This window comes from Nicotiana tabacum, chromosome 22 (assembly GCF_000715075.1).
Source record: "Nicotiana tabacum cultivar K326 chromosome 22, ASM71507v2, whole genome shotgun sequence".
Classification (NCBI taxonomy): domain Eukaryota; kingdom Viridiplantae; phylum Streptophyta; class Magnoliopsida; order Solanales; family Solanaceae; genus Nicotiana; species Nicotiana tabacum.
In genome coordinates, this window is record NC_134101.1 from 123,090,912 (window position 1) to 123,108,287 (window position 17,376).

At 41.0% G+C, this 17,376-nt stretch overlaps 2 protein-coding genes and 1 long non-coding RNA gene across 3 annotated transcripts; 1 reads left to right on the forward strand and 2 right to left on the reverse strand.

Moving 5' to 3' along the window:
- Positions 1 to 5,335: 5,335 nt before the first annotated feature.
- On the reverse strand, positions 5,336 to 5,659 carry LOC142176045 (uncharacterized). Its single transcript, XM_075243087.1, has one exon. The coding sequence runs from the start codon at positions 5,657 to 5,659 to the stop codon at positions 5,336 to 5,338; it is 324 nt and encodes a 107-aa protein (XP_075099188.1).
- A 3,463-nt stretch (positions 5,660 to 9,122) lies between these two features.
- LOC107807413 (uncharacterized) lies at positions 9,123 to 10,951 on the reverse strand. Its single transcript, XR_012705426.1, has 3 exons — positions 10,173 to 10,951; positions 9,865 to 9,906; positions 9,123 to 9,447 (listed from the first exon to the last, which is right to left on the reverse strand). It is a non-coding gene; the product is annotated as an uncharacterized LOC107807413 (long non-coding RNA).
- Positions 10,952 to 11,266: 315 nt separating this feature from the next.
- On the forward strand, positions 11,267 to 13,054 carry LOC107807415 (glyoxylase I 4-like). Its single transcript, XM_016631780.2, has 2 exons — positions 11,267 to 11,826; positions 12,687 to 13,054. Exons 1-2 carry the CDS (start codon positions 11,476 to 11,478, stop codon positions 12,945 to 12,947), a joined length of 612 nt encoding a protein of 203 aa, XP_016487266.1. The 5' UTR covers positions 11,267 to 11,475; the 3' UTR covers positions 12,948 to 13,054.
- The last annotated feature ends 4,322 nt before the right edge of the window (positions 13,055 to 17,376 follow it).

Genomic DNA, 17,376 nt, shown 5'->3' on the forward strand with positions numbered 1-17,376 from the left:
GATGTGGTCGTGGACACTGGTAAAAGTAGGATGGGTGCGTCGCAGACAGCACCTGTGCTCACATTTATGGCCAACGCCATCTTGGTAGGGAGGTCTCCCCAAACAGAAGGGGTCTACCCGGGAGGAGGCTCTGTGCGCTCCGCTGAGGGTGGCGCATCGTCTAACGTTGGAAGGGGACTATGCATCGAGAGCGAAGGCTCTGTTTTAGATGTCGGCATGGAGGATGTTTGTGAGTTTTTAGAACGCCATACTCATGTGGAGGTCAGAGTGGAGGGTTCTGATCGGCATATAGTTGTCCCTGGGGAATACAACTTGTTGTCGAACTCTGATCAGGTGGCGTCTGCTTTATCCCCTTAATGTGCCACCCCCGAGAGTGAGGCGCTTAGAGTGATGAGCGACATGGAGTTGTCTCGAAACGTCACTGGCATGGCCTTATGGATAGATGTCTTTCTCTTCCTTTTTGTCGTTGGGTTAGCGTTGTTATTGTCGACCTGTCTTTTTGTTTTAACTTTTTTCTTGTTGTGCCAAACCCTTATCGTGGAGATCGAGCACGAGTGCCGGGAAAGGAAGAGGGCGGCCATCTACGGGAAGATGTCTTCTAAATATCAAGAATGTCACACCAAGCATCGTGCGATGGCCAATATCTACAATCAGGACCCTGATTTCCAATTGTTTAGTGAAGGGCTTAAACAAAGGGAGGATCAATTGGTGCACAAGGTCGAGGAGTTGAGGGAGAGATACGAGGACCTTATGAAGGTCGTCACCTGCAACAGTGAACTAGAGGAATCCCTTAAGATGAAGGAAGATGAGCTCGAGTTAAGTAGAGGGGTGCGAGAATGCCGACCTGCAAGCAAAGATAGCCAGTTTGACTGCCGAATTGGGTATGAAGACAGCAGAGATTAACGAGCTCAAGGGTGAGTTGAGCATTAGTGTCGATAAACTGGCGACTGTTATTTCTGAAGCAGCGGTTTTGGAAGACACCCTCTATGTCTGTAGGTCAGAGATGACCAAGGAGAAGGAGGCATCCGTGCTTAAGGTAGCGGGGCTTGAGGGGCGTGTTAAGGAGTTGGAGGCAGAGCTATCCGCGTTGACCGGACAAGTGGCATCACTGAGAATGGATGACGCGCGTTGACACTCGCAACCTTCTACGTCTCGTGCTTCGGCCGATCCTATCGTGCCCCATCATTTATACGAGTTGTGGGTTCAAGCTAAGGCCCAGCTTGATGTGTACAAGGCTCTTCATGCCAACGGGAGGGCATCTAAAGTAGAACTTCAGGATATACGTGCCAAAGCTCGTGCAGCTCGTGAGGCATACGGATACGACCCGCTTATGCCTGACGGAGATGATATCAACTCTGATGATGCGAACCATCTTGCCTCTGACTCTTGGTATGAAGATGTGTATGCTACTATGGATGATGTGTAATTTTTGGTTTGTACTTACTTTTGCTTTAGGATTTTTGTAAGGGCGTCTTTGAGTCTATTGTAAAGATAGGCGCTGGTAATATTTTATTGTAAAGAAAAACTTGTTTTGTCGATTTGGTGGCAATCTTTGTTATATTTTTGTCGATTTGAGTGATGTCGGACCCTTTTCTTTAGCGATGGCCTTAGCCTTTGGGATGTTATTTTCAAGCCGATATCGAAGTAGTATCCCGTTATAGTTCGAGTGAAGTTGAACTTGTATCTTTGTCGATGGCCTTAGCCATTGGGATGTTACTTTCGAGCTGGCATCGAAGTAGCATCCCGTCATAGTTCGAGTGAAGTCGAACTTATATCTTTGTCGATGGCCTTAGCCATTGGGATGTTACTTTTGAGCTGGCATCGAAGTAGTATCCTGTCATAGTTCGAATGAAGTCGAACGTATATCTTGGTCGATGGCCTTAGCCATTTGGATGTTACTTTCGAGCTGGCATCGAAGTAGCATCCCGTCGTAGTTCGAGTGAAGTCGAACTTATATCTTTGTCGATGGACTTAGCCATTGGTATGTTACTTTCGAGATGGCGTCGAAGTAGTATCCCATCATAGTTCGAGTGAAGTCGAACTTATATCTTTGTCGATAGCCTTAGCCATTGGGATGTTACTTTCGAGCTGGCATCGAAGTAGTATCCCGTCGTAGTTCGAGTGAAGTCGAACTTATATCTTTGTTGATGGCCTTAGCCATTGGGATGTTACTTTCGAGCTGGCTCGAAGTAGTATCCCGTCGTAGTTCGAGCGAAGTTGAACTTATATCTTTGTCTATGGCCTTAGCCATTGGGATATTACTTTCGAGTTGGCATCGAAGTAGTATCGCGTCGTAAGGGTGGTGCTCTATTTCGTTTGATGGGATTATCGTAGATGCAAGTTTCATTCATATATTGGAGATTTGATTATATTCCTGTAGGAAATATATGTTGACTTTGTACATATAATGGAGATTTGACTATCTATACCTAGTCCCTTCATTACTCGGCCTGGAGGTCACGTCAACGGGTGGGCTAATGAACAACACTTTGGACTTTGAGACATCTCCCTTGCCGCCTCATTAAAAACCTCACCGAGAAAACTCGATTGGGACAAAACTCGGATGAGGGAAAAAGAGTACGACTTAGGCGGCGCCTCTTTTCAGAAGTGGAAGTATTTGAGATGGGCGACATTCCAATTATTTTGGAGTAGTTTTCCTTCCATTGTCTCTAACTGGAATGCTCATTTGTTTGTTGTTGCCGTGCTTTTGTATGGCCCATCCCAGTTTGTTCCCAGTTTTCCCTCATTAGGGTCTTTTGCTGCTTGTGTTTTAGCTTTGAGAACGTAGTCTCCGACCTTGAGTGGTCGTACTTTGGCCTTCTTGTTATAGTACCTTTCTGCATGTTGCTTTTGGGCTACCATTCTTACATGAGCCATATCTTTTCGTTTTTCGACTTCATCCAGGTCTTGTAGCCTACTTACATCGTTACTTGGTCCGCTTTCATTGGATTATCTCATGCTAGGTTCTCCGACTTCGACGGGTATAACCGCGTCAGTCCCGTAGACTAGTGAATATGGTGTCCCGCTTGTGCTAGTTTTTGGCGTGGTGCGGTATGCCCATAGTACTTCTGGCAGCAATTCAGGACATAGCCCCTTGGTGTCCTCGAGCTTCTTTTTCAATATATTCAATATCGTTTTATTGGAGGATTCAGCTTGGTCGTTGCCGGTGGGATGTTATGGTGTGGAGAGTATTCGCTTGATGTGCCATTTTTCAAAAAAGTCGGTTGTTTTCTTTCCGACGAACTGAGGTCCGTTGTCACATCTGATTTCTTTGGGAATGCTGAAGCGGCATATTATATTTTTCCATATGAACGCGATAACTTCTTGCTCACGTATTTGAGTGTATGCACCTACTTCCACCCATTTAGAAAAATAATCAGTTAAAACCAAAAGGAAGCGTACCTTACCTCGTCCTGCTGGGAGGGGGCCGACTATGTCCATTCCCCACTTTATGAATGGCCATGGCGAAGTGACGGAATGCAGGAGTTCTCCTGCTTGGTGTATCATAGGGGCGTATTTTTGGCACTGTTCACATTTCCTAACGTAATTTGCGGTTTCTTTTTTCATGGTAGGCCAGTAGTATCCTGTGCAGATGAGGTATCTGACTAGGGCACGGTTTCCCGTATGGGCACCGCAGTGCCCCTCATGTACTTCTTCTAGTACCCGCCTTGTTTGATTTGGCCCAAGACATTTGGCCAGGGGGCCGCCGAATGTCCTTTTGTAAAGATCGTAGTTTACAAGGTTGTATCTGGCCGCTTGTATTCGAAGCTTTTTGGCTTCTTTCTTATCTTGGGAGCATTCCTTCCTGCAAATATGTTACGATATGGTTGCGCCAGTCCCAAATTAGGTTTATAGAATGTACCTCGACCTGGTCTATTGAGGAATGGAGAAGGGTGACCCGTTTTCCTTGTTGATATTTTTGGTGGCTGCCGCTAGCTTGGCGAGACCATCCTCTTCGATATTCTACGAATTGGGTATCTGGTCGAGGCGGCATTCGTCGAATTCTGGTAGCAGTTTGTGAATTTCTGACTGGTACTTTTGTAGTCTCTGTTCTTTGATTTGGAAAGTCTAGTGACTTGGTTCACCACGAGTTGAGAGTCGCAATGGAGGACGAGTCGTCGAGCACCATATTTGAGGGCTAATTTCAATCATGCAATCATAGCTTCATACTCGGCCTCGTTGTTAGTCATCTCGGGGCACTGTATGGATCGGCGAATTACTTCATCTGTAGGGACTTCGAGGATGAGTCCCATTCCCGATCTCGATGCATTAGATGCGTCGTCGGTGTATAGGACCTAGAGGTCGGAATGTGCGGAAGCGCGAAGCGCCTCCTACCTACTTCAAGAAATATTTCCGCACTGAAATCGGCGAGGACTTGCGACTTTATAGCAGTTCACGGTTGATATGTTATATCATACTCGCTTAATTTTATGGCCCATTTGTCCAACCTACCTGATAGTTCGGGTTTGTGTAGGATGCCCCTAAGGGGAAAGGTCGTCACCACCTTTATGGGGTGACATTGAAAATATGGTCTAAGCTTTCGTGAAGCTATGACTAACGCCAGAGCTAATTTCTCAAGGTTGGGATACCTTTTTTCGGCATCAATTAAGGTTTTGCTGATATAATAAATTGGAGATTGCGTACCTTTATTTTCGCAGACCAAAACTACACTTACCGTGATTTCGGAGACTGCTAGGTACACCAGGAGGCATTTGCCAAGGTCTGCCTTGACAAGTAGTGGCGGGGAGGACAAGTACACTTTTAGTTTTCTTAAGGCGTCGACGCATTCTGAATTCCACTGTATTGTGATCTTTCCTTAGTACGTTGAAAAATTTATGGCACCTGTGCGATGATCGTGAGATGAACCTCGATAGGGCGGCTATTCGTCCTGTTAATTTCTGTACCTGCTTTTTGCTGGTTAATGTCTCTGGTATTCCTTCGATGGCCTTGATCTGATCCGGGTTGACCTAGATACCCCTTTGCGACACCAAAAAACTGAGTAACTTACTTGAGGTTACGCCAAAGGCGCACTTATCGGGATTCAGTTTCATTCTGTATTGCCTCAATATTTTGAAGGCTTCCTTCAGATGACCAATGTGATCTTCCTTCCTTTATGACTTCACTAGCATGTCGTCGATGTTGACCTCCCTAGTCTTGCCGAGTTGTTCTTTGAACATTTTGGTGACTAACCTTTGGTACGTCGCCCCTACATTCTTAAGTCTAAACGGCATGACTTTGTAGCAGTATGTTCCTTGGTGAGTGATAAAAGTGGTCTTTTCTTGGTCTTCTTCCACCATTAGAATTTGGTTGTAACCAGAATAGGCGTCTAAGACGCTTAATAGTTCGTGCCATGTCGTTGCATCGATGAGTTGGTCGATGTGTGATAATGGAAAGGAATCTTTGGGCATGCTTTGTTCAGTTCGGTGAAGTCAACACACATCTGCCACTTCCCGTTCTTCTTTTTTACCATGACCACATTGGCGACCCATTGAGGATACTTTGATTCTCGGACGGAATCATTAGCGAGCAACTCATCGACTTCTTCGTTGACTGCGTCGTTGATTGCGGCGTTGAACTTTCTCCTCATTTGCCGCACAGGCGGGTAAAGAGGGTCGACATTCAGTATGTGTATGGCAATGTCCCTTGGGATTCTCGGCATATTGGAATGGGAAAAGGAAAACAAATCGGCATTATTAGTTAAGAACTCATGGAACTTACCTGGTTCTGAGAGGTTGTGCCCGATATAAGCTTTTTTCGTGCTGTCGATGTTGTCCAATTGAACAGGGTCGAGGTCTTCTACAGTTCCCTTGCAGGCTTCTATGACATCTGGGTCTTTGATGGCCTCTATTTGTATGTCGGATTTGGTTCCCGATATAGCTGATTGTTATGCTTCCGCACTTGCCCCTTTAGTTGTTGGGTGCGTGTGCAATCTTGGGCGATTCGGTAGCATTCTTGGGCGGTGTGTTGCACGCCCCAGATGCTGAATATTCCCCATGGGGTAGGAAATTTGATTACTTGATAGAAACTTGATGGGACGGCTCACATGGCGTGTATCCATGGACGCCCTATGATAGCGTTGTAGGTTGTTTCCTAGTTCATGACTTGAAACGTCTTTTCTAGAGTGACTCCTCCTGCCAGAACGGGCAGCACTATCTCTCCAAAGGTTCGTTCTACTACATTATTAAAACCCATTAGTGTTATGTAGCGCGACACTATCTTATCCTCGAGTCTCATCTGTATGAGGACTCGCAGGTGAATAATACATGCGCTGCTTCCGTCATCCACCATTATTCTTTTTACATCGATATCCGCAATACGCAAAATTATAACCAAAGCATAATAGTGAGGGAAAGACAACCCATTGGTATCTGACTTATCGAAGATGATACTATCTTCGAGGTCATCATACCGTTCGTGAGCGATTGTCCGCTTGAGTTTGTATGTGGTGGTGAATTTTACATAGTTGATTACCGTATTATCACCACCGCTAATGATCATTTGTATGGTACGAGCTGGTGAAGGCAGTTTTTGGGGGTCCTTGAGGTTGATCGCATCCACGAGCGAAGTTAACCCGTCCTCGATCGCTCAGAAGTTCTTTCAAGTATCCCTGGTTTAGCATTCTTACCACTTCCTATCGTAGACCTATGCAGTCTTCAGTCTTATGTCCTCTTTCCTAATGGAATTCACACAGAACATTCGATCTCTGGGTGCTCGGATCTGACTTCATCTTTTGTGGCCACTGCACCTTTGTGCCGAGCTTTTCTAGTACATATACTATTTCTGAAGGAGAAACGCAAAGGTTATGCGCAGATAACAGTAGAGGCAAACCTCTTTCGTTTCGGTGTGGCACGGTGTGTCGAGGCGTGACATATGCATGTCGTGGAGGAGGCGGGATGGATGTCCGGATGTAGGGCTGATGCCTTTCTCGATTGAAACGGGATAGTTGATCCCTTCAACCATCGCTGCGGCGATCTCTCCTTGTTTCGGTTTGGACCGATGTTAGCCGTTGTATCGGACCATTTAGGTCGTCCTCATCTGCCTTTACTTCGGCATAATAGGCATTATGGATTTCTTCCCACGTGGCGGGAGGGTATTTCATGAGTCTACTTAGCAGTTTTTTGGTTGCTTTCGACCCGCTTTTATTTAACCCATTTTGGAAGGTTGCTACCGTCATCCCCTCTGATACGTTCGGTAGGCTCATTCTTACCCTGTTGAATCGGGCTAGGAAATTGCTAAGTCCTTCGCCTGTCGTATGCCTAATGGCGAAAATGTCATTTACCCTGGCTTCTTCCTTTTTCGCTCCTGCATGAGCGATGACGAATGTATCTGCCATTTTTTCGAACATTGATAATGACCGTGCCGGTAGTTGGGAATACCATGTCAGTGTTCCCCCTGTCAGGGTTTCGCCGAATTTTTTCAGTAGCACCGATCACACCTGTTCTTTCGATAGATAGTTACTTTTTACTGTCGTGACGCAGTGGATTATGTGATCTTCCGGGTCCGTGGTGCCATCATATATTTTCAAGTATGGCGGCATTTTGAAAGTTTTTGGAATAGAGTGGGGGGGTTTCCCCTTCATTGTATGGTTGCTCGACGAATCGGCCTACGTCCCATTTTGGTAGCAACTTCGGAGTGCCGGGTATTTTATCGACCCTTTCTTGATGCTCCTTCATCTGATCACGGAGTGTTTTGTTCTCATTTTCCATTTCTTCCATTTTCTTTAAGATGGCAGCAAGTGCATCGTTACCTGCATCAATGACAGTATGAGTGTTACTTGTGTGTGGAGTTTCTGGCTCATCGGCGACAGTTGCAGTTTCTGCATGTATTGTGCCTACGATATCCCTTTGAATGGGTTTGTCGAGTGTGTTGCTCAAGGTGTTTGTCAACCACTCTTCTAATAGCCTTTTCACAGCCGGTGGTGCTTCTCATGCTGCGGATGTTGAGGTTTCCCTCTCGCGTGAGACAGTCAAGCTTTCATGCGGGGGGTGAGGTATCTCCCTCAGGTGTAGCGCTTGGCATTGCGTTTTCATTATCTTCCCTGCCGACTTCGTTGATGGAATCCAGAAGGTTGTTCGTGGCACCTACTATTGCCTTTAATTTTGCTTCCCCCTTTCCTGCCATTGTTGGTCTTTGCGAGACTAAGAAGAGGTGATTATCCCTTTCAAGGATCTAGACGAAACTAAAATCTCAGCTAAAGAAATCCCCATAAATGGTGCGAAATTGTTTGACTCAAAAGATATTGGAACCTTTTTGAATAAATCAATTAAAGAGAATGAAGGGGTAAATCTTAGCTAAGTATAATAAACTCTAGAACAAAAGGTATAAAAGATGAACACAATGGATAATGTTTCTTGATCTTGCGAAAATAAGTGATCGAACGTAGAGAATGCCAATCTTTTATGTAGAAAGGTATTGCAATCAGTGTTCCTGCCCAGAAAAGCCAAAAAGTCACCCCTATATATAAGAGACAATCCCCTCCTGAACCCTCAAAGACATATTATACGGAATATTCGAAAGTATATTCCTAGTGTCCCCCTGTTGGGCCTACACTACTGTAAAAGTTATACGTCCTCTGTTCGTTGCCTATCGTCCTCCACGGAACGTCGAGCTATGAAGATCTCGTCTTTTATCATGTTCGTCGATAGCCGTGGTTGTCCAAATTTGGACACAAACAAGTACGAAGAATGCCTAGGATATCCTACAAGAAATAAGGGCTACGATGACATTTAATAAATATCGCATTAAGTGCCATAAATGTCATAAATTTACTTACCGACATTTATTTTACACTTAGGTCAAATGTCGTAAATTTCAATGTCGGGAAATTTCTGACATTTATATTAATGTCGGTAAATAATTAACGACATTTATTTCATGACTCTTTTTGAAATGTCACTTTAAATTTCTGACATTTAATATATTGTTAGTAAATAAATAGTTTGTAGCTTAGTTTATGACATTTAGAAGTGTCGGGAAATTTGAGTGACTAATGACACTTCTGTAGCATATCCTTTAATGTCAAAATTAAATTACTCATTGGCATTTTAATGTAGAAACTAAAATTTTATTTTATTAACAGGAAAATATAACCATCAAAGTTCAAATTGTACTTACAAATGTCATTCACTATAGACAATTTAAACAAAAATAAAATATTTGCAAACATAAGATCCCTATACAAGAATAAAATTGTGAATAGCTATACATCTTTACAATTAAACATTGTTGGATTCAAACTAATATTGGGACAAGAGATATTTTCACTTCTTCGGCTCTGTTTCCACTCCTTTTGCTACTTTCTTTTAGGAGCTTCCTCCCCATGTCGTTTGAGTGCCTACTCATTTGATAATCTCCTGACTTGCTAGAAAAAGATTGTCCAAGGTGATGATCAAATAATGGCTAATACCACTAATTATTGCAGAATTCCAACTTTAAGTAATAAATTCCCTGAAAGAGAACAGAAAGGATATTAGGCAACTCTATAAACTATGCAGTAGGATTTAATCAAAGATAGCAGCTATTCGTTTAAGTAGTTGTATGTTATTATAGCCCAATAATTATCTTTCTGAGTAAAGTATCTCCTAATCCAAAAATTATAACAAATAAAACTAACTTACAAAGACTGCAACAATCAATTACATACTATTTGGCTTATAAGAAATCAAGGAGAATAACAACATTATCATGAATTTGACACAGAGATACACAACAATTCAAATGTTTAACAAGTCGGTAAAAGTTGGTGGAGTATTGAATTTGGTGATATTGGAATCAACAATCCTAACCTCAGCAACCACTGTTAAGGAGCATTTTAATCAGTCAGCAGAAGTTTACTGTACAAGAAATAAACCAAAACTTGCATACCTCTAAATTGAGCTCCATAACCAGCACAATCTAAATGTAACCCTGCGAGAAACATAACTCATTTGAGCGAGACATACTTGATATATCATATATAAGTAAACAAAAAATACAAAAGAAAACTTAAAAATATAGCTTTTTTAGAACAAGATCAAATAGAGGTAAAACTAAAGACACATGCATAGCCAGTTTCATCCAAACTCCACTATCAAGCAAAACTCTTTGTTTCATCAGCTTGCCAAATGCCAACTAAGATCACTGAATATTTGTATCCTATTTGAAACCAGTGTCAGAATTGAAATAAGAATTACCTCATTTCCACATTCCTCCCACCAAGATAGTGACGCCAATGATTAATCTTTACATTGGAATAGACATATGAGCCAACAATCAACCATTTGAGTATCTTTAGATGAAAAACTTGACAACATTCATTACTCTAATTAGAGTTAGACAATAAATTTCTTACTCTAAAGCAAGATGGAAAATCAAACAAAATTAATTGAATGCTTTATCAAAAACAAAATAAAATTTGCTTAGAAAACCCCCCAAAAAATATCTTTACCTTCCCCTCAAGCACTCCAAACTAAAGAACAAATGAAAGCGCTGCGTAAACGCAAATATTTCAAGAAAGCACCAATTTTGCAGGCAAATAATATCATCAAAGCTACACACTATATAAACCTTAAAATAACTAAACTTAATTGTATGATTATCAATGAACAAAGATGTGTGAATAATTAATCACGATGATACCTAAATGTAGCAGAGAAAGAGAGATCGAAAGACTTCATATTCGAATCAGTGGAGACATCAAACTTCAGAAGGAAATCTTATCTTAATTTTAAATAATATATCGTCTGTAGCCTTCTCGTCCCAAGTCGCAACTTTGCTTTCTCAATCCTTCTTGTCTACGACAGTATCAAAGGCAGAAAAGAAACAATCGACGGATAAGGCACCATTAGCAGAGGATTCCAAAGGCTAGCAAGAACTCAACGATGGGAGCAGAGTGAAGGAGACCTAGAAGAATTATATCACGGGAGCCGCCGTTGTGGGTCTAATTTGTTTCGTTTCACGTATTTAAAAGTTAGACATTAGGTTAAAGTTTCCTTCTTTAATTGTAATTGTCGGTAATTGCTTATTAATATTGCAATATTTAAATCAAAATGTCATTATTTTTTCACATTTGTTATCAAATGTCATTATGTTAGCAACCGTTTTTAATAAATGTCACAAAAATAATTAATTTCTGACATTTATTATAAATGACACCATAAATGTGGCCATAGCCCTTATTTCTTGTAGTCGATGGAGTCGAATAAACTTTTTGCCCATGTTGCAATCTCTAGACAACACCAATAACGACGTTATTAAAATCAACCGTTTTAAGTAACCTAGGCCTAGCAAACACACATCACCCCTGGCCTCTGCTGCTTCATTTTCTCACACGTACACCGCTCTCATGCAGAAAAACAGTAACGTGTCACCACCCAAAAATTCTCCTACCGCCATTGCTAGAGCTCCAATTAAGAGCTTAATTTCAGCCTACATCTTTTACTTATCGTTACTTTCAGTATTTCCTTCATTTCTCAATACTTTGTTCACCCCACCAAAATGCAGAGCCAAGAAGAAAGGAAACATGGCTATGTCAAGGGAGAAGTAACAAATCAAGAAGAAAGAGAACAAAAGCACGAGAAGAGTACTACTGATGAACAGCAGAATGAGATTCCACTAATGGCGTTGAACCACGTCTCGAGACTTTGCAAGAATGTGAAAGAATCAGAAGATTTCTACACTAAAGTTCTTGGGTTTGTATTGATTGAGAGGCCGCAAGCTTTTGATTTTAATGGAGCTTGGTTGTTTAACTATGGCGTTGGGATTCATCTGGTTCAAGCTAAGGAAGAAGATAGATTGCCTAATAATACTGATACCCTCGACCCTATGGACAACCATATTTCTTTTCAGGTTTCACCCGCTTACCGTTTCAAGATTTTATTCATTCCCTTCGCGGTTATTTTTGGTAGTCATTACTACTTTGTTTATAGTCTCACTTTGTGGCAATATCTTAAATTAGGGTGTGTTTTATTCCTCATTCCCAAAATACATTTTCGATTTGAAGATTCTTCTTTACTTTTTGATTTTTTTATATGGCTGTTAAATATTTAAAGTTACTAATTTAATTACTGTGACTTATATTAGTCTTTTAAATATTTAAATTTTACTTTATAAAACTTAAAAGATTCTATATTTGTATTTACCGTCAAAATTCAAAATCGAAATGTTTCTTTCTTTTTTGAGTGAGATGGGAGATTTTACGTTTGAATTCACTTTCATTTCGAAATCAAACTGTATCAAGCCATTTTTCGATCACATGCATAACATGTACTTTTTATTTATAAAATCTTTAAAAGTGCTTATCATTTCTATTCCATCCTCCGAGGAGTTTATGCCCCGACTTTATCTTATTCTAGTGATAGGAAGCCCACATTTTGTACCAAACATTGTCGATATATATTGGTCTGCAATACAATTTGGGCACATAAATTGGAATGAAGGAAAAAAATGCACAAGAATGTAATATTCGTTCATTAGTATTCCCAGCTGTCCACAGTACGTGTTTATTTTACCTTTGTCATGCCCGTTAAATAAGAACAAATTTTACCTGACACATTGGAATATGTAAATAAGGGCAAATTTTGGAAATATAAAATTAATTCCTTCTTGATTACGTAAATGGACAGTTATTTTGGACCAAAATAAAAAGGTAAAATGGTCACTTAGTGTAGACAAGAGGGAGGAGTACTAAGTTGTGGTTTTATGCGCAGAGCGAAGACATGGAGGGTATGGTGGAAAGGCTGAAGCAGTTGAACATAAAGTATTTAAAGAGAACGGTAGGAGAGGAAGAAGGAGCAGCTATTGATCAACTCTTCTTTAAGGACCCAGATGGACACATGATTGAGATATGCAATTGTGAGAATGTGAAGCTTGTCCCTCAACGTTCCATTGGCCGCATCAAGCTTCCTTTTGATCGTCACATCCCTCCCGTTGAGTTGGGAAAAGATGATGCTAATGCTGCCAAAGCTTAAAAGTTTTTTTATTATGTTGTAGCTTCTAATTAGATTATTCAAGATTTGAGCAACTCATCTGAACTTTTGATCTCTTCGCGAAGTATTTGCCTTGAATTGTCGTTGAAGTCTCGATTTGGTTCGTATCGTCTAATCTATTGCTTCTCTTAGACGTGGTTGCTATGGCTGTTTGATCAAAAATATAAATTTTAGTTCAAATAATTTAATTTATATGGACCAAAGGTTAATCCCAGTTAATAATAATTGGGACGTTTGGTAAGGTGCATAAAAATAAATGTTGAATAGGGTATATTAGTAATGTTGGTATTAGTTATGCTGACATATTTCTTATCCATTGTTTGATTTGATGTATTCAAGCATTGTACAATTTTTAAAAGAATTGTTTGTTTACAAAAATGTCCTCAAAACTAATCCACTCTAACTTTTTTTTAAAAAATATTTTACTTATCTACCTATATTGTAAAATAAAATTAAATATTTATTTATAAAAAAAGATATGTTAAGTATTTATTTATTTACTAGGGATATAATTTTATTTCTCACTATTTGGATTATTTTGAACTTGTATTAATATACTAACTACCATATTTTAATCAAGCATAAATTTTGAAGGATAATTTTGTCTTTAATTAAGCTAATGCATGCATTAAAACGCATTGCATTGCTAATACCATTATTTTTATGCATTAGTTATGCATAGGATAATACCAAATAGGATGTATAACTAATGCTTGCATAGCTAATGCATAGGTTCAAAATGTCTACCAAACAATGTATTATTAATACACAAAAGCCAATGCATACATTAGCTTATCTAATGCATCTTACCAAACGACCCCTTAATGTTAGAAAAAGCAATTGTTAAGCATTTATGCGGATGGCACTGGCACCGCGTGTTAGATGCTTTGCAATATCAAGATCAATGTAGCATAATATACAATGAATAATAATAAATGGCATTTAAGTAGATAAGGGAAATGATTCAATCAATAAAGGGTGGAATAAATGAACCTTCCACCTAACAATGATTGACAAACAAAATCTTGAACAATCGAGGATTTTTTGAATCTGATGGTAAAGTGTCGATAAGAATTTCAGTGAAAAGTAGATCTTTGTATTGAGTGAAGATCGAATCATTTTGTCAAAATGCCTTTCTTACAAAAATCTGCACATGGTGTTTATTGAATTGGAGAAAGCGTATGACAAGGTCCCTAGGGAGGTGCTATAGAGATGTCTGGAGGTAAAAGGTGTGCCCGATAGCTTATGTTAGAGCGTTCAAGGACATGTATGATGGAGCTAAGACTAGGGTAAGGACTGTGAGAGGCGACTCGGAGCATTTCCCCGTTGTTATGGGGTTACACCAAGGATCTGCGCTTAGCCCGTTCTTATTTGCCTTAGTAATTGATGCACTAACATACCATATTCAAGTGGAAGTTCCATGGTGTATGTTATTCGCTGATGACATAGTCCTGATTCATGAGACACGGGACGGTGTTAACGAGAGGTTGGAGGTTTGGAGACAGGCTATCGGGTCTAAAGGTTTCAAATTGAGCAGGACTAAGACAGAGTACCTGGAGTGCAAGTTCAGCGCCGAATTGAGGGAAGTAGGCTTGGATCACAGGTCATCCCCAAGAGAGGTAGTTTCAAGTATCTTGGGTCGATTATTCAAGGGGGTGGAGAGATCAACGAGGACGTCACTCACCGCATAGGAGTGGGGTGGACGAAATGGAGTCTAGCATCTGGAGTCTTATGTGACAAGAAAGTGTCACCGGTACTCAAAGGTAAGTTTTATAGGGCGGTGGTTAGACCGGTCATGTTGTATGGGGCAGAGTGTTAGCCAGTTAAGAACTCTAATATACAGAAGATGAAGGTAGCTGAGATGAGGATGTTGAGGTGGATGTGTGGGCACACAAGGATAGATAAAGATTAGGAATGAAGATATTCGGGAGATGGTGGGTGTGGCCTCTGTGGATAATAAGATGCAGGAAGCGAGGCTCAGATGGTTCGGGCATGTGCGGAGGAAAAGACTGGATGCTCCGGTGAGGAGGTGTGAGTTGTTGGCTTTAGTGGGTACGAAAAGAGGTAGAGGCCAGCCTAAGAAGTATTGGGGAGAGGTGATCAGGCAGGACATGGCACGATTGTAGATTTCCGAGGACATGACCCTTGATAAGAAGGTCTGGAGGTCGAGCATTAGGGTTGTAGAATAGAGTGGTAGTCGAGCTTCTCCTTCTCCATTTCGGGGGTGAAGCAAGTTTGAGTAAGTTGGTCCTAGACGCCTTGTGGTTAATGTAGAGTTCACACTAACCTTACTGTTTTCCATAGCTCTGGATCTTAGTTGCGAGTTATTGTTATAGCATGTCATCTATTTTATGGTTTTTAGGATGCTGTCTTTATTTCTATGGTTATGTTGACAATACTGATGAATTGTCTTTTCTTATTTTATTTTCATCTTCCTGTGCCAATGGTCTATCGGAAATAGCCTCTCTGCCCTATCGGGGTAGGGGTAAGGTTTGCGTACACACTACCCTCCCCAGACCCCACTTAGTGAACTTTTACTGGATTGTTGTTGTTGTTGTTGTTGTTGTTTTTACTACCATTGTTTCGTTTTTTATTTATATGGGACACATTCCCAAAAGAAATTCTATTAGTACAAATAAAGAGAATATCTACTAGAATATATTTTTTAAGATCCTATCTTGAAAACTAGCCATTACAGCTCTCTCGTTGGTACTCGACCTTGATCCTCATTGATGCCTTGACTACGGCTCTCATTGACTCCTCGACCAAAGGTTGTGCGACTTCTTGGGCTATTCTAATAAATGACGATTTGAGGACTCCTCCCTTAATATCATCTTAACCTGAATATTCTCTTAGTGGATTTTGACTCATACAGTTAGTCCCTCCACTTATTGGGGCCAGCCTCAGGCGGGCTTGATGAGAAAATTTAGTTTATTGTTGTCGAAACGATTGGGCGAGTTGAGCGGGTCGTGATAAGTGAAGCGAGATGGCAACATGGCCCTTCGTGAGCCGCAAATTTTGAACACTTCATCTCACGGTTGGTTCGTTGGAGTTGTGCCATCCATGAATCAAGATGACGTCATGAAGTCATACGTCATCATGACGTCATGACGTCATACGTCATCATGACATGTATTTCCAATGGGTTGCTTCGTTTTATATGTGACTCCTAATTGGACCTGCGGCTTCGAATCCGGTGACAGGTAATAATGAGCTGATTTTTCGGTTCTGATGCATGAGTCCTTATTAATAGGGAGGTGAGGGTGTAATTCAAAGTTTACAGATTTTCCATATCGAAACCCCCATATCCCCTTCTTTCTCTCCCATTGTTGTGCAACGTTTCCTTTTGTTCTAGCGATTCTCGTCATTTTTAACCCTCATTTTTTGGTGCCTCTCTTTATGTCGTTAAACATGTCTAACGTACCTTCCGAGTATAGCGAGGGGAGCGCTGTGTTCCTACTAGCGATGGTGTTTCCCCTCTCATGCGGAGAATGTTTTTGCGGCCGCAGAGGATTGAAGCTTTCCATTGGTAGAGGAGATAGTTCCTCATAACCCCGATACCAGATCTGGTTTCTCAAAATTGCCTGAAGCTGACCTCGGAACCTTTAAATCATCGATGACGGAGGCCGATTTGATAGAGCTTAAGCTAAGTATGACCTCCCCAACCACATCGAGTTGATCCCTGCCGAGTGGGATGCGGTGCAGGTTCACCGCCCTAGGTATTACGCCTTCTACGCCTACCCCTTCTACTTCGATTACACTCTTCCTCTCCTTCCGCTAGTGGAGGAGTTTGTCACTATTATGGCATCTTACTGGCTCAACTCGCGTCGTACATTTACGAACTCATGAGGATCCTCATCAAATTTACGGAGCTGGCCGGGGTCGAACTCACACTTTGATATTTGACGCACATGTTTGCCCCTAACTTTTATAGGGGATGGGTCGTTGTTGAATCTCCGCCACTGAGGAGGTAAGTGCTTGGTGGTAAAAATGGATGGTAAGTCCAACCGCCAATTCTGTCTCAACTTCTTCTTTGTCAAAACTAAGGATGATTACACCCTATAGTTTCGTATGTGAGAGTATGTCGTAAGTCAATTTATATAAGCTCTGAAATGACATCATCTTTGAAAGTACATAAAGTAAATTAATCATGTTAACCCGGAGGTTACAAATACTTAAGATCATGGACTGTAAGTACTAAGAGGGTTGGAAGGCTTAGAAGTTAAACCAATTGAAGAAAATAAGTTTCGCCGAAAGTCGACAAGTTGGGAATATTATAACATGTACTTTTGGGGTGAGACTAGGGTGCTCAAAATGATAAGGAGTTTATGTTATGAGTTATTTTTGTCTTATGATAGTCGTATGTTATGTTTTGAAGTCGAGTGAGTTGTGGAACAAAAGTTGGCAAAGA

Coding starts and splice junctions, on each gene's coding strand:
- LOC142176045 (XM_075243087.1), bottom strand. CDS start 5,659: ATGCCGAGAATCCCAAGGGACATTGCCATACACATACTGAATGTCGAC.
- LOC107807415 (XM_016631780.2), top strand. CDS start 11,476: ATGCAGAGCCAAGAAGAAAGGAAACATGGCTATGTCAAGGGAGAAGTA. Junction 11,827..12,686: donor ACAACCATATTTCTTTTCAG/GTTTCACCCGCT, acceptor TTTTATGCGCAG/AGCGAAGACATGGAGGGTAT.